This window comes from Podarcis gaigeae (genome assembly GCF_964106915.1).
Source record: "Podarcis gaigeae genome assembly, chromosome: 1".
NCBI lineage: Eukaryota > Metazoa > Chordata > Lepidosauria > Squamata > Lacertidae > Podarcis > Podarcis gaigeae.
In genome coordinates, this window is record NC_139678.1 from 16,202,470 (window position 1) to 16,219,139 (window position 16,670).

A 16,670-nucleotide genomic window follows, 5' to 3' on the forward strand; every position below is an offset into this window, starting at 1 on the left:
GGGAAGCATCCAAGTGTATGGTTTCTGTGTATCCCTTTGTTCCCTAGCCATCAGAAATGGCGCCAGGAGAGTCTGGTAGAGCTCTGCATTGTATAACACACAGAACATTCATTTAGCAAGGAATTTTTGCGCTTTTTCTGCATCACACCTTTAGCCATTAATGGCACTTCAGAATATGCACTCACTATATATTTTCATATAACGAGACACAATTTCATACTGGAGACTAAAATGGTTCCCAGTATGTTGATAAATAATTTCTTTTTACGTACATGTACACAAAACATATTAATATGTATTCAGACATTTTTTTTTAAATGGAATATTTAATTGTACCTGAACTATTGTCTTACATTCCAATATGCACAATTACTCTGCCAGTAACAATTTAAGTGCAGAAACACTTGCATGTTACATCCTTGTGGTTTTAGCAACGAAAGATTATCTGCTGTGGGTGCTAGCCATCCCATGGCTTTGTTTGCATGATCAAATCCTGGCTTGTTAAGTCAGGATATGTACAAGCTGTATGTACATGCAGACAGCTCTTTTTCTACCACATTGATTCTCCCTTTGTGTGAATGGTAAAAATAAAATAAATAAAAAATGAGACAGGATTCAGAAGTCAAGTTTAAACCATGGCTAACTTCATTTCCTGGTTTGCTTCACCACCCACACAAAGTGAAGACTAAAGCAGCAGCAAAGCGGGGATGTGTGGGTGCACACCGCTCATGCGTATCCTGGCTGATTGTGCAAATGTGGCCCATATGTTCAGCCACATCGCTGTCAATTCTCCATTCTCTCTCCATCCTCCTTTCCCCAGCAGCATAGGTTGTCTCTACAGCTCCTTCCCTTCGCAAATCTTATACCAGCTGTCACTGATGTGACAGCTACGCTCATTTCTGGACCAGAAGAGCTTGGCCGCAGTAATTTAGGCATTGGTAACTTCTCAAGACTGGATTACTGCAATGCACTCTACGTGGGGCTTCCCTTGTGCCTGAGCCAGAAACTGTGCAGAGTGCTTCAGCCTAGCTGCTGACAGGAATGAGAAGCTGACTGGATGAGAAACACCTCTGCTTAAAGAGATCTGCACTGGTTGCCCATTTGCTACTGGGCCAAATGCAAGGTGTTAGTATATAAAGCATTAGCTGCTTAGCACCAGTTTACTTGCAGAATAACTCCACCGCTTCAATCTCTGGAAATGGCAGGTGTTTTATCTCTTTTTTCATTATGGTTTTAATAATCTTTCTAATGTTTCTAATGTTTTATTTTATATTTGTACCAAGAGGTTTCCTTATTATCAACTGGCATATAATTTTTGGTGAAATAAAGAGGGAAGCAAATTTTCCTCTCATATTTTCCTCTGGGAGCTACAAGGGATCATATGAACACAAGTCTAGCTGACACAGAAATCACTCTCTTCCTCCAACAGGCAGGCACAGTATCTATCCTGTCCCACTGATTTGATTCTCATCTGGGAAACAGCAAGTCTGCTTGCATGCAGCACTAGCAACTCATGTTGAAAATTAGGTGCAACAGGGCCCCACCCATGCTGCACCACCAGCATACAGGAAATACGACGAGGCTAGGTGCATACTATTACATCAAAACCCTTTGAGTACTATCCGGCTGCAGTAACAGGGTAAACACTTTTGACACACTTTGGAAACTTTTAAAAGGACAGAGAGATTGGGGGGGGGGCCTCGTTTAATTACACTGTAAACAAGTGGCACAGTGACAATAAAGTATTTCTATTTCTATCATGCTTAAAAACATTGCTTAAGTAGTTCAGCTAAAGATTTGACAAAAGCATTAAAGAATGTGTTAACAGTAACAGACATATTACTTCCCTATGCCTTTTTATAGAATCACAGAATTGTAGAGTTGGAAGGGACTCCAAGGATCATCTAGTCCAACCCCCAGCAATGCAGGAATCTCAACTAAAGCATCCATGACAGATGGCCATCCTAAAAATGCCACAACAGTAACACATTCCAAGTGCTGAAATCAGCATTTGTCAGCACACAGAAATGCCAAACCGAATCATTTTAAAACATAAAATGAGAAAGCTGTACTTTCATGAAAAATAAGACCCAATGGAACTTTTGTATAGGCAAATGCGTACATGATTGCAGCCTTAAGAACAAATCTGTAGAAGGTACAGTACATTTGGCAGTCTGTCATGAGTCACATGAGACATTCATTTCCAAGAGTCTATGCATTGCATCCGGGAAGCGGGTGGCGCTGTGGGTAAAACCTCAGTGCCTAGAACTTGCCGATCGCATGGTCGGCGGTTCGAATCCCCGCAGCGGGGTGAGCTCCCGTCTTCGGTCCCAGCTCCTGCCCACCTAGCAGTTCGAAAGCACCCCCAAAGTGCAAGTAGATAAATAGGTACCGCTTTCTAGCGGGAAGGTAAACGGCGTTTCCGTGTGCTGCGCTGGTGCTGGCTCGCCAGAGCAGCTTCGTCACGCTGGCCATGTGACCCGGAAGTGTCTCCGGACAGCGCTGGCCCCCGGCCTCTTAAGTGAGATGGGTGCACAACCCTAGAGTCGGACACGGCTGGCCCATACGGGCAGGGGTACCTTTACCTTTATGCACTGCATCCAACTACCGTCCACTCAGGGTAGACCCACTGGAATTAATGGACCGAAGTTAGTCATGCCAATTAATTTCAATGGGTCTACTCTATTAAAAACTGGTACACCACCATACTTTTAAAAGGCAAAAATATAGATCCCCAAACATTGTAGCACAATTTTCCTAAATGTTCAAAGCACCTGAAGTGTATTATCTCAAGATTTCTTACAACATTCCTGTAAGGTAAACCAGCTCTCTTATTCCCGTATTTCAGATTGGGGGGCAGTTTGCCTAGTTACCCAGAAGTTCATGGTAAAGAGAACAAGCCCCATTGAGACTGTTTTACTCTTAAAGGTGTCATACAGGTCAAAACTGAGTTTCTTAACTACAAAGAAAAATGCTGAGGAACAATTTTTAATCACACTTTGAGAACTTCACATTAATGCTTCTCACAAAACAAGGTCACTAAGGCACTTCACTTTTTAGTTTTTAACTGAGAAGTTGCTAGTGATCACAAGAGGGACTGAAAAGCACTGCCAAATATCAGCAAAGGAAGTTATAAAACATCAGTGTAAACATTTATGAAAGAAAGCAAAACGTTTAAATTTGTAACATTTACCTCCATGTCCAGATTATCTTGTACATCTTTGCTACTTTTCCCACTTTTCCCTGCTTTCGGAGGTTCCTGAAATTTACAGAGACATGTAAGTTTCCCCTACTTAGAAAAAGAAACAGTACAATTTCGGTTACAAAATCCATGAAATAAAATAAATGGCAACACATGCTTACTATAAAAGAGAAGATGTTAGGTTTCCATTTACTCTCTCTTAGCAAGCAGCATAGTTTTCAAATCAAGCTCAACTACCCCAATGCAAGTAAAAGGAAACATGCAATAGTTTTGAAATTTCAAGGAAAGCTGTCAGAAAGGATATGGAACAGGGATGGGCAATAAAGCTGCAGAAAGTATTATGGCAATCAACCACTGCTTTCTAATTTTTATGAACAGCTTAGAAATCTGGACAGAGACACTGGGGTCTGAGCAATTTCAAACCCTGGAGAATTATAAGGAGGCTGGATGGCCACAGCTAGTACAGAAGAAGCTCAGGGAATATATCCTACGGTTGCAAAGATGAAACAGGTGATCCATGACATCACCTTCAGTACTATGATCCTGAGGTCTACTTTAAACTTTGACCCCATGTGTTCAAACTGAAAACTATGTACAACAGAGAAGAGGAGAAGACATGCAAGTTCAAGGCTCACTCCCATAACTTTATATATTTATAACAGCAGGACTAAAGTGTAAACCGGACCTGAGACTTTCCCCTCCCCAGCACTTCAGAACAAACCTGACAATTAGAACCCAGCTTAACAGCCATCACAGAGCACCTGGATTTGTTCTTCCCCTAAATTTATTGGGATTTATTTGGCCTATGCTACAGCCTTTTTTTGTCTGTTAGGGTAACAGTGAGATACAAAAGATAGCAGACAGAGTGCAATAAGCACACAAATTCTGAACAGATGTGCAGATGTTGCATGGAATTCAACACTAAAGGGTCCTGTTAAGTGGAAGAGGAGCCTTTTATCACAGTTTTAGCACTGAAACAAGACTTCTTGGAATGTCTGAAAGAGGCCAGGTTTCTGCCTCAGTTGCCCTGTCAATTAGGAGACAAAGGACAGGTTTTACTTAATGTGCCCAGTCAATGGAAGCCCTGTGCAAGGATTTTTTGCTTGTGCAATAGTTTCCCCACCTCCAGAACCACACACATAGGGAGGACCATTCCATCTGGCAATCACACAGCCTGATCCTATGTATGCTTATTCAAAATACATCTCATCAAGCAGCAGCTCTTACCCCCAAGTACCTGTGGATAGGATTGCAGCATTACTTAAGATTTATGCCTAAACATCACTTCAAGGCAATCATGTCTGTGTCAAGATGCCAATATATTTCCCTACCCAAGCAGGAGGATGACATGTTAAACCTTAACATTTGTTTTAATTGCCTCTTTTTGCAAATACATGACAGAGCCAAATCCAGAAAGCTGACAAGCATATCTGGAAGTTTGTTAGGACATGCCCCAATTAAAATATAAATAAACAAACAACACCGATGCCACCATACCAACTCTGTTGTGTATTTCCCACTGGCAGCCTTTGGCATGATAGACTCCCCTCTCCCCTCCAAAAGAAACCCACCCACTTTTTAGCAAGGAATACCAGACACCTCCAGAAACCAACCTCAAAGCAAGGGGTGCTGAGCCGCCCTAAGCCTGCTGCAACAACGACTTAACTCCCGCGCCACAGTAAACCTGTTAGTCCTTTTTTTAAAAAAGCCACAAGACTCTTTGTCTCTTTATCCCCCCAAAGTACAAACTCGTGCCTCTTGCCCTTTTGTTACCCTTTTCGAGATCCGTGAGGGAACCTGCGCGTAAAATAATGAAGCGCGGCGCGCGTGCGCGGATAATGGAAGGCGCGTGTCTTATGTATACGTGTGTACACAGGGACGCGTGTTTTAACAAATCTTCAGGGAAGAAGCAGCAGCAGCTGCTCTCAGGAGGTACATCTTTCAAGCCCTGTGTGTCTTTTCAGACCACCCTCCCCGAAGCCCAGCCAGTACTAGCGACCCCCCGGACCCCCTTTCCCACCTCCCAAACTCCAGCTTCCCCCGCAGGCCTGCTGCACCCCGCCAGCGACACCCTCCCCGGGGCCTGCTCCTCTCCCAGGACCTCCTCCAGCCCGCGCCTCCTCCTCAGGCCTGACCTGGCTCACTTTCTCCTTCTTGTTTTTATTCGGCATGGCCGGCTGGGTGGGCGGCTGGGGGCCCGCCAGGCCGGAGAGTCTCAGCCTCCCACGGCGGGGACGGTGGCTCCCCCTTCCTCCTCTTCTTCCCCGGGGCTGCCGCTGCTACTTCACCGGCCGGCCAGCCGGCCTGCCTCGCCTCCCTCCCGGCGGAAGCTTCTCCCCTCTTCCCTCCCCCCCCCAACCAGCCAACCACCCCGCCTTCTCGGACTCCCAGGAGCGGCGGCGGCGGCAAAGGAGAGGGAGGGAGGAGGCGGCGGCCTCAGTCGGCAACTCTCGCTCCACGGCGGGGCGGGGCCCCTCCTCCATTGGCTGCGCCGCGTCACGTGGCGCCAACGTTGCTCTTCCTCCTCCCCGGTACCTTCCACGTCCCCTCCCCCTCCCTGACGCCGACGCCGCTTTGGCGGAAGAGGCAAACTTCTCCTCACGAAGCCGCGGCGCGGGGGGGGGGGGAGTCGGTTTCCCGCCCTTTTCCCCGCCTGCCTGAGGGAAGGAGGAGAAACGGAGAAACCTCAGCCCTATCGCCCCCAAAGCGGGGCGGTATATGGGGTGGGTGGGAGAGAAGAGAGAGAGACAGAGCGCATCATATGTGCCATACATTCTGTGTGTTCTTTGCCTGAAGCCCTCAGGTGTGTTTTGTGTCCCATTGCCAGCGTCGAAGCTGCTGGTCAGGTCAGGTGTGCATGAAATTAAGGAGTGCCATCTTGTCATTTGTCTCAGGCAGCCTTGGATCAGCCTTGTCTCAGCTAAAAGACGACCTAAAGCAGTGGTCCTCAAAACTTTTTTCCCTCTTGGCCATACTTTCAGAATAAAACTTTGCTCGTGTCACGCTGATTTTTTTTTTTTATTCATAAGAAATCCACTGGAAAACACGACTAGGATGGTCCTCATTATCAATCTTAATGCTCTTGCTCTTTTTGGAAAATAATAATCCATATTCTGCAAATTAAAAAGAAAGAAAGATACTATACTACACTGAAATGTTAAAATGTTTATTTGATCGTCCTTGAATCTCCTCCACACATGCCATCCTCTCTTGCCACACCAACCCTTTGAGAACCGCTGTCTTAGAGGAATGTGGCTTCTTTACGACTTTAAAACATGTTGTAGGGCAATGAAAATCTGTCCTACCCCCTCTGTTTATTTTGACATAGGACATCTTCCCTGGGAAACTGTTTTTCATTTGTTACACCTGGCGAAAGTATTCAATCTCTTTTGAAAACATCCAGTCCAGTGTTTGAGTACCTTTGGTAGAGTTTTTTTTGGGGAATAAGTTCCCTGGTTACCGTTGTACTGTACATTTTAGGAACAAAATGAGACAACCATGTAATTAAACACACTGAGCTGGCAGTCCATAAAGGAGCAGGTGGAGATCAGTAGCTTTAGTCACGTAACTTGGCCGGTGTTTTTTAAAAAAATGCTTTGTAGTATTGTGGGCCAACGTATGCAGATGTAAGCTACGCAAAGAAGAGAGCACCACCTGTACAATCTTTCTTTACTTTGCCAGTAGCGTTTGTTATACATGTAAACAAATGAACTGTATTACGAGTCCAGTAACAGAATGCTATCATGCTAGGAGCAGCAACAAAATAACTCTGCATATACAGGGATTTCTGAACTTTTTATCTTTGGCTCTGGAATATCAACTTCCCTTTCGAACAATATTGCACATATAATTTACATACAGCCTAATCTTATTGATCCAGTTTAGCTACAGCAGCACAAGCAATGGGTTGGATCCAAAGAGGCACGAGGAAAAGAGAAACAGCAGCTCCATAAAAGCTTGAGCAAGAATCCACACACAACATTATTCAAGGTAGATTCCATAGCTGATCTCACGCGTCCAATTGCACAAACAACAGTTGCAATTTGCTCTTGTGCAAGTAGAATAATATATTTGGATTTATGACCTGACTACCCATTATGTTAACAACATGATTAGTAAATCTCATCACAGGTTTTTAAAAATTAATTACTAGCGGGGGGGGGGGGGGAGCATGCTTGACACTGGCACCACAGCACATAGGGAGGAGCGATCTTGGAAAAGCTGTCCCCCCCTGCATGGCAAGTAGCATTAGGCAAAACCTCCTATTGGTGCCAAATGCTAATTTACTGAGACTGCAGCTGGGAAGAGAAGGTTTAAACCTCCCCTCCTGTCACACTGAAGCACCAATGACAATTCGCCACATACACACCTGCACCTGGTGTGTATGTGTGTGTGTGTGTGTGTATATATATGTGTGTGTGTGTGTGTTTATATATATACACACACACACACCCTCAATATGATTGCTAATCATGCAATTAGCATAATGTGTAATTAGGCCCTGAGTTTCACTTTTCTCAAACAGTATTCTAGTGCAAAATATAAAACAAACCTTCCATTAACAGAATGCACCACCTGCATGTGGTAAACATAAAGGACCCCTGGACAGTTAAGTCCAGTCAAAGGTGACCATGGGACTATGGTGCTCATCTCGCTTTCAGGCCAAGGAAGCCGGCGTTTGTCCACAGACTGCTTTATGTGTCATGTGGCCAGCATGACTAAACTGCTACTGGTGCACGGAGGACCGTGCTGAGTGCCAGAGTGCACGGAAACGCTGTTTACCTTCCCCTCCGCAGTGGTACCTATTTATCTACTTGCACTGGCATACTTTCAAACTGCTAGGTTGGCAGGAGCTGGGACAGGGCAATGGGAGCTCACTCCTTTGAATGGATTCAAATCGCTGACCTTCCGATCAGCAAGCCCAAGAGGGACCATGTGGAAGAAGACCTAATTTGACCCAGTCCATTGACTTTTGCTGTGGACTCTATAGCTCCCTGACCATATTGGCTGTGAGTCCCAGAGGACCTGTTCCCTCTATTGCAGGCCTTTTCCCACCAGGCCTGGGAGGGCAGGGTTTTGATTGACTCCAACTACAAAAGCTGAGGCTGCTGAAGAAACCAGAGACCATCTTGGGTGTCTCTTAGTCCAGACCCAAGTCATGCAAACTAAGGCCCGGGCCCGAATCCGGCCCAATCGCCTTCTATATCCAGCCCGCAGATGGTCCGGGAATCAGCGTGTTTTTACATGAGTAGAATGTGTACTTTTATTTCAAATGCATCTCTGGGTTATTTGTGGAGCATAGGAATTTGTTCATTCCCCCCCCCAAAAATATAGCCCAGCCCCCCCACAAGGTCTGAGGGACAGTGGACCGGCCCCTGCTGAAAAAGTTTGCTGACCCCTGACCCAGACCCTCCAAGTGTGCCTATTTTCCAGGAACACCCCTGATTTAGAGAAGCCACCCTTGTTTCTAATTTGATCTCGGAATGTGTCCCTATTTTCACTGGAGAAATGTTGGAGGGTATGGAGTTATATGACCCCTGAGCCATCTGAAGGCAATCCTGCATAGGGAAGTTTTTTTAAAATGTTTAATGTTTTATTATGTTTTCATATATGTTGGAAGCTGCCCAGAGTGGCTGGATCAACCTAGTAAGATGTTTGAGGTATAAATAGTAAAATTATCATTATGGAATGGGATGTCCCTATTTTCATCGGAGAAATGTTGGAGGGTACGTGAACCACCATTGGCAGCACTGGCAGCAACAGCAGCTGATATGTTTCATGCTTATGATACTCTTTCATTCTTTTGCCAGTTATGCACATTTTATATTTGAATTACTTTGGTAATGTTTTATTTTGAAATCTTTGAGATAATATTTTAGTTTCCTGTTAATTATGCTGCTTTGAATGTATACTTTAAATTTAATAGAATCATAGAATTGTAGAGTTGGTATAGAAATGAAAAGAAAAATGATGATGCTGACGAATAAATGAATTTTACAAACCAACACAGCACCACAACTTCTTCACCACAAATGCCGTGCAATAGCTATGCCTCATCTGAACAAAAATATAACAACAGAGAACCGTATTAAAATTTAAACCAATGTAAAATGTTGTTTATTTTTATTTTTGCATTGGGTTTTATATATTTGGCCCGCACAAGCAGGAGCGTGTACCATGTAATTGTGATGTGCCTAGCCCACAGGCTGAATTTCCATTGAATCTGTGCCACAAAGACAAAATGTCAACTTATCCTAATACAAAGGCATGTAACTTCACAGCTGTAAATCATTTGACCTCCTTATGTCTCAGCTCTACGGTAGGGATAAACAAGGACCCATTTATGTATTTATTTAACTACTAGCAAAATATCCATCATTATAATGGGATGTGTTTATGGAGAGGAGGATTACATTTTCAAGGGCACCTTGGGGGAAGCACACCGATAAACATTTTACCTTTCTCGGTCTCTGCCTCCAGACCTGATCCCTGTTGCTAAAGCGCAGCCATCCAGTGTCAGGGACACTCCATAAAAACTTTCCCAAGGGCACCACTTCCCTTATTTCCATAAAAGCAAACAGCAGCTGTTCCCTAAGATGGGAGAATATTCAGGAGTGCCAACAAGAACACTATTAGGGATGGAGGTGAAGCCTGCTTCCGGCCTATGGCGATTCCAGACTTTGAAAATTAAGCCTGCTCTTATCTGCATAGTCCCACACATTTCTTCTGCATAATCCCATTCTGGGTTCTGTTCCCAAGGCCACATCTACACTATACATTTAAAGCACTATTATACCAGTTCGAAAGCACATCAAAGTGCAAGTAGATAAATAGGTACCGCTCCGGTGGGAAGGTAAATGGCATTTCTGTGCACTGCTCTGGTTCGCCAGAAGCGGCTTAGTCATGCTGGCCACATGACCCGGAAGCTGTACGCCGGCTCCCTCGGCCAATAAAGCAAGATGAGCGCCGCAACCCCAGAGTCGGTCACAACTGGACCTAATGGTCAGGGGTCCCTTTACCTTTTATACCACTTTAACAGTCATGGCTTCTCAGGGGCCACTCTTGGAAGCCACACAGATGGTGATGATTTCATGGCTGCTGCTTCTGTCCCCCTCCCCTGCCTGCCTGCCTGCCTGCCTGCCTGCCAAATCCTTGTTTACTGGCACCGGCACCAAGTAGGGGGGGCCAAGGCTCCCCGAAAATTATCAACGAAGTGGTCCGCGTCCCCATCCCCCCCAAGTTCTGTGGCAGCCGTGCACACATGCCACAGGGCATGCTTGCATGTCGTGCTGATGTCACACAGCCCTGGGGCCCCACAATCGTGGGGGCAAGGCGGCACAACTGTTTACTGGAGTTTTAGGGCTGCAGCACTGGCTTCCAGGTTCTGGGAAAGGGACCCCCCCACTTTTGCTTGCTTATCTGGTGGAATTGGGTTTTGTCCCCTGAGGTTGCTGCCCTGTGGTTTCCCCTAAATAATACTGGGGACACTGTGGTTTGTATCCCCCCTCACAGAGCTAAAATTTTTAGGGTAGTAAATCCTATCAATCCCTTTCCCCAGGGGACTTGGGACGCTCAATGATGCCACCCCTGCCCCTCTCAGGAGCCAACAGGAGAAGAGTACCCATTGTGGACAATGTTCTGCATTCAGTGGTCTGTGTTTGGCTGAGCGTCAGTCTAGACTAAGGAATCTGAGCTCCTATGTTCTGATTTGGTACATGATGTCCAATCACAGAACATTTCATAATTTGGGCCTCTGCCAATGGCCCTTGAACTCTGAGTTGTGATTCGCAGCTTGGAAGTTTAGACAGCCAATCATGTTGGGAGTGGGAGTGGCCCAGGCTTTCAGGAATGTATATAAGCAGTTGCTTTGCCCCTGCTTCCCAGTTATGTAGTTCAATATAGGTTCTTGCTGTTATCACCGTGTCTTGCCTGGTGGGAACCCACCTATACTTCAGACAGCTAGCCAAGGGCTTCCCTAAACCTGGAACCAGCACAGAGGGCAAGTCATAGAGGAGATTAGACTGCACACACACATTGGGGGGCCCACTAGGGGGCGCATCGGAAGATGGCTGACAATAACATCTCTCTGACCCACACGAGGTAATTTGGAGGCTATGATGGGAGTAATTAGCCTCCCTACCCCCCCCCAGGATGGTGGGGGGGGGGAACTGCCTTGCCTGCTGTGCCCTATACCACCCCCGAATTTGTGGGGATGGGGGCACTAGGCACAAAGCCCTCCTGTGGGATTCCAGTGCTCCTGGACGCCATCCCTGATCCGCGCCACTAGCTGCAAGAACTTTAAAAGAAACAATTTGGATGAAGGAATGCACATATTTCAAGGAAGGAGGGGGAGTAAAGACTGCTAACAGAAGAGATCTTTGATAAAACAAGACAAGATTAAATCATGAGAAGATACGCCAAGACTCGGTATGGCAAGTGACTGATGAGGGAGGGGGGAAAAGCTTTCCTTTTTTTCCTTATGTGATTAAACAAGAATCCCCTCCCCTCATGAGTCAGAAATGTCGTTTTAAGGACTTAAGCTGTGGATTTAAGGCTGTATGGAGATAAACTTTCGAACCAAAGCATGTTTTAAGAAGAGCGTGGAATGTATAAGAGCTTTGGAATGACGCAGTTAAAAATGCCGTCGCCATATTGGGAAGTTCTGTCGGAGGACTTGAGTCTGGGAGGAGAAATAGAGAAATAGAGCTATTTTTATATTGTGGGTGAAACTCCTCAGAGGGACTTAAGAGCGACAGTTTTGCGAGATTAATGATGGAAAGAGTGATGTTATCTATGAAGGCGATGATATATGGAAACCATCTTGATTTGAGGATTGGAAGAATGGAAAAATTCACACAGGATTATTATTGGTGTTTATCGGCTTAAGGAGACTATCAGAAGAGATCATAAAGAAAAAAGAGAAAATATATGAACAAGATGTGATGTGGAAACAGCAAGATAAGACTGGATAGAATTATGAACTCTGTTTGGACTGATTTGGACTGATTTGGACATTAACGCAGTAGCAAGAAGATGATCAGAATCCCCCTTCGGATCTTGAAATATGGGTCCCCCCAACAAAATTTAAAATTCGGCTTTGTAATTCGGAATTTATGTGATGTGATTTAATTTGGTTTGATTGGCTGGTTAATAAAAAATATTTTTTTTTTTTAAAAAGACTGCATACACATTATACATTTAAAGCACCCCCCCCAAGAATCCTGGGAGCTGTAGTTCATTAAGGGTGCTGGGAGCTGAAGCCCCATGAGCAGAAAACTACAGTTCTCATGTACAGTGGTACCTCGGGTTACATACGCTTCAGGTTACATACGCTTCAGGTTACAGACTCCGCTAACCCAGAAATAGTGCTTCAGGTTAAGAACTTTGCTTCAGGATGAGAACAGAAATCGGGCTCCGGCGGCGCGGCAGCAGCAGGAGGCCCCGTTAGCTAAAGTGGTGCTTCAGGTTAAGAACAGTTTCAGGTTAAAAACGGACCTCCGGAACGAATTAAGTATTTAACCTGAGGTACCACTGTATTTTAAATGCATGGCATGTATGCAGCCACAGAGTACCGTGAGGCGGCCACAGGAGTCTTTTTCCAGATACAAAAGTCTTCAGATTGAATTGAGTTGTTGGGTGGGCAGATGGCAGAAATAGGGCAAATAATCCTTCTAGGCCCATCTCTGAGTGTTACTTGAAGGACTGTCTTCATTTCCACAAAACACGAATCTCTTTTTTTAATTCTTGCTTACTGCTCATGCTATTCATGGCATCAAATGCAGTATGAATTGCCATGCATCATGTTTCTAGGATACCATGCAAAGCATCCCTTAAAAAAAGAAAGAAAAGAAAAGCATATATTTCAGGCCAATCAGAATGCAGCTTAAAATATCCCTTAACCGTGGATCTGTTTTAAAAGGCTTTTAAAATACAGTGCTACCTCGGGTTACAGACGCTTCAGGTTACATACGCTTCAGAATGAATTAAGTTCGTAACCAGAGGTACCATTGTATTAACCACAATCAAAACATGATGGAGACATTTGCCTCAGACCGGGAGGGGGAAAGATGTGTGAGCAGGTGCTTCACACACACACACAAAAACCAACAACAACACAGACACACACACACACACACACACACACAGAGAGAGAGAGAGAGAGAGAGAGAGAAAGGATTTATGTCAAAACTGAAATGAGACTACAAACTGTGAATAAATTATTGATGGCATTTTATCCTCGGATCAGCAAACTAGATCTCAAGGGTACTCGGGATAATGGATACAGAGGTTTCTGTCTCTAAGTAACTAGTTTATGAAAATGACTTTATGACAGTAGCCCATGTAAAATTAATTACCTGACAGTTTCATTCACAATCCGGTTCCTCTGATGTTGTAAGATTTCACACTGATCCTAAAAAATGTTCAGAGCTGCTGAGGTAACAGGGCACACACTAAGTGGTCTAAGGTCAATATTGCTAGAAGGCAAGGCAAGTTGAGCCATGGGAACACTCCGATTACAGATACAAGCAGGTCTTGCCATCGGAACATTCTCAGAAAATCATTTGTTACAATTGATTCCTATAGGGACATTTTTAATGCGTTCGCAACCACAAAATTTTGACCCCAAAATTATGAGTGTGTGGGGGGAACCCAGGAGAATCCTCTGAAATCTTGCAGTATACTTACTTATTTTCAATATTCACACAAGCAAATGCCGAGTTTACTGAAATGCAGAACTGCTTGTTGTAAATTTATTCCAGTCACTGATCTCCTATGAAAATAAGCACCACATTTTAAATTCTTCTTCGGTAGAATAAAGGGAATGGAACTTGTTAGTCACAGCACACATGTGTGCCTTCAAATACCAGGGAAAATATATCTGATGGGAAGAAAAATCTCGGATCGCTGGAAATTTCCTACTGAATCATCCCACATAAAATACTCACTGCGTGACATCTGATGATGAACCTAAGGCAGCCGAAGCAATTAATAGGAATAAGTCAGGATTTTAATGTGAGGGCAACTCAAGCTGGTGTGATAAATGCTCCATATGAAATAGAATTATGAGTTGCAACTTTTAGGCTGTGAACTAGGAGAGCTGCTGCAAAGCCAGAGTAGACAAATGGGCAAATAGTCTGACCTGGTATAAAGCTTTGGGAGGGACTGTGGTGATCACACAGGGTCCCTGGACGTTTCACAGTCTATTGATCCCTGTACCACCACTTTATTCCTCGCTGCCACCACCCAGGGCCTACCTAGTACAATACTGAGTCCAGTCAGAGTTAAATTGGAACATGAACTTCTGTTTATTTATTTCAGATTAACAAGCGTGTTGCTTTCATAAAAGGCATCGGTCAATTACAATCATGGGGTGCTGTCAGGGAACTGCCATCGGAAAGGCAGGTGGTGGAGGGGCTCTCGGAAGCTAGGAGAGACTCAGCAGCGGAGGAAGGCACCAGCAGGGGGAGAGAGGGAGATCAGAGAGAAAGTGAGTCGAAGGGATGGCTCAGGGAGTCTTCCAGCGAAAACAGTGGAGAAGTCTCAGGACCTCCTATAGGTACACCCACTCCTCGCCAGAAACTGTCGCGCCGAGAATCCCGAAGACGCGTTTCCGTTAAGGAGCTTTTATGCTGGAGTAGATTCCGTAAACGCCCACTGTCGGATTCTGCCAGCGATTAAGGGAGTCATGTTTAAGGGGCTCCGCTAAAGACAGAGTATGAGAAACATGCCCAAGCTCTGAGGGTGTGCTGGACCCGGGGGTAAGGTACCGTGGGCGTAAGCAGAGTCCACACGAAGAGGGGCGAGGTCCGAGGCGGAGAGCCGGGCGGGGAACAGGAACGCTGGAACAGGAGGCCGAGCAGGGAACAGGAACACCGGATGGTCAGGAACAGGAGGCCGAGCAGGGAACAGGAGCACCGGATGGTCAGGAACAGGAGGCCAAGCAGGGATCAGGAACACAGGAAGGTCCGAAGCCAACAACGACGTTGCTCCCGCAACCTGGGGCCGGGCTGACTGGGCTTTTATCCTCTTCTAAGGCCAGGGGCGGCCCCGGCCCCCAGGAGCCCCGCCTCCTCTGACCTTAAGGCGAGCACTCCTCCTGGGAGCAACCAGTTCCCTTCGCCTCTCTGCCCTAAGCCTCTGCAGATCAGGAGAGGCCGAAGGGTTACTGGGCCCTGGAGGAGGCTCACCTGTAGCCACTGAGTCCTCAAGCCCCTCTGGGGCCAGAAGGGTTTCACCTGGGGCCAGCTCCTGGTGCTCTGCCACAGGTGCAGGCTCTTCAGCATCTAGGCCTTGCCCCAGTTCAGCCAGCCCTGGAGGCGGGGACTCCTGTGCAGGCTGGGATTCCTCTGGTTCGCCCTCTGAATCGGAATCCCAGGCCATCACAGAGGGACTAAGCTTTTACGCACAAGCAGCTCATCATCCCATCACAGCAATCAGACAGACCCTGAAAGCCGCTTGTGCAAGGAGAGGCATCATGAGCAACCCAACCGGAGCCGGAGATGCAGGAGGAGCTGGAGCGGGTCCAAGCCTGGAAGAAAGGTACAGGGTGTTGGAACTCCAGCTAGCGCTGCAAACGGCGAGGCTCGAAGAGAGGCGGGCTCAGGATGCAGACAAGGGGAAAACCACCCCACTCACAAGGAAGGTGCCAGGGTTGGTGCAAAAGTTTGGGGGAGATCCCAGAAATTATCAAGCCTTTAGGACAGAGATGCAATACGCCCTCAATCTGCAGTTTGATGACTTTCCCGATGAGGAATCGAGAGTGGCGTTTGTCATTGGGCATCTCGAAGGGGGGGGCGAAAGACTGGGTGAGGCCCCTGATGGCAGCGAACAATGACGCTCTAAAAGACTCGAGAAAGTTTTTTCGCGCAATGGACCTGATGTTTTCCAGCGAGATTGAGCAAGGGGTGGTGCGCAGACAGTTGATGGCGTGTAAACAGGGGAACCGATCCGTCCGAGAGTACTGGACAGAGTTCACCATGCTGATCCATAAATTGGGGTGGGACTTGTCTGCGGACCCGATACAAATGCTGTTCGAAGAAGGGTTATCCTCGGCGGTGAAGGACGAGCTTTCCCGCGCGCCCAGGGCGGAGTCTATGGACCAGCTGACCAAATCCGCGCTTGCCATAGGGGCACGCCAGGAGGCGAGAGCCTTGGAAAAGCGGGAAGGGAAAGGGGAACGTTGGAGTGAGTTCCGCATTCCAGAGATGCCAGAGCAGCATTCCCCGCCAGTAGAACCGATGGAGATTGGAACAGCGCGCACGCGCAGAGTTTCAAACACCAACGAAGGGCGGAAGAAGGAGGGAAAGAGCGCTAAGAAATGTTTCCTCTGCCAACAGCCAGGTCACTTTGCCAGAGTCTGCCCTCAAAGGAAGGGATGGCAAGGAATGGCGGGAGCTGTTGAGGGTGAAGAGGAGGGGGTTAAGGAGCAGGTAAAAGCCAACGCCTGGTTGCCAGCATCGGGGCACAG

At 46.3% G+C, this 16,670-nt stretch overlaps 1 protein-coding gene and 1 long non-coding RNA gene across 8 annotated transcripts in view; one reads left to right on the plus strand and one right to left on the minus strand.

Moving 5' to 3' along the window:
- PPP2R5C (protein phosphatase 2 regulatory subunit B'gamma) overlaps positions 1 to 5,732 on the minus strand; it is a 74,119-nt gene extending 68,387 nt beyond the window's left edge. For 2 of the 6 annotated variants that reach the window (XM_083734736.1, XM_083734733.1), the window contains exons 1-2: positions 5,338 to 5,663; positions 3,194 to 3,259 (exon numbers count right to left, since the gene is read on the minus strand). In XM_083734736.1, the coding sequence (XP_083590862.1) occupies positions 3,194 to 3,259; positions 5,338 to 5,373 (102 nt within the window). In that variant the 5' untranslated portion in view covers positions 5,374 to 5,663. Of the gene's footprint in view, positions 1 to 3,193; positions 3,260 to 5,337 lie in introns of all 6 variants that reach the window. The other 4 variants (XM_083734732.1, XM_083734734.1, XM_083734739.1 and 1 more) reach the window with 4 other exon arrangements.
- Positions 5,733 to 5,952: 220 nt separating this feature from the next.
- On the plus strand, positions 5,953 to 11,117 carry LOC310844962. 2 transcript variants are annotated; one of them, XR_014564397.1, is made up of 3 exons: positions 5,953 to 6,005; positions 7,083 to 7,192; positions 10,761 to 11,117. It is a non-coding gene; the product is annotated as an uncharacterized lncRNA (long non-coding RNA). The 2 variants fall into 2 exon arrangements; XR_014564398.1 differs by lacking the exon at positions 5,953 to 6,005 and having other exon boundaries at positions 6,466 to 7,192.
- Positions 11,118 to 16,670: the final 5,553 nt, after the last annotated feature.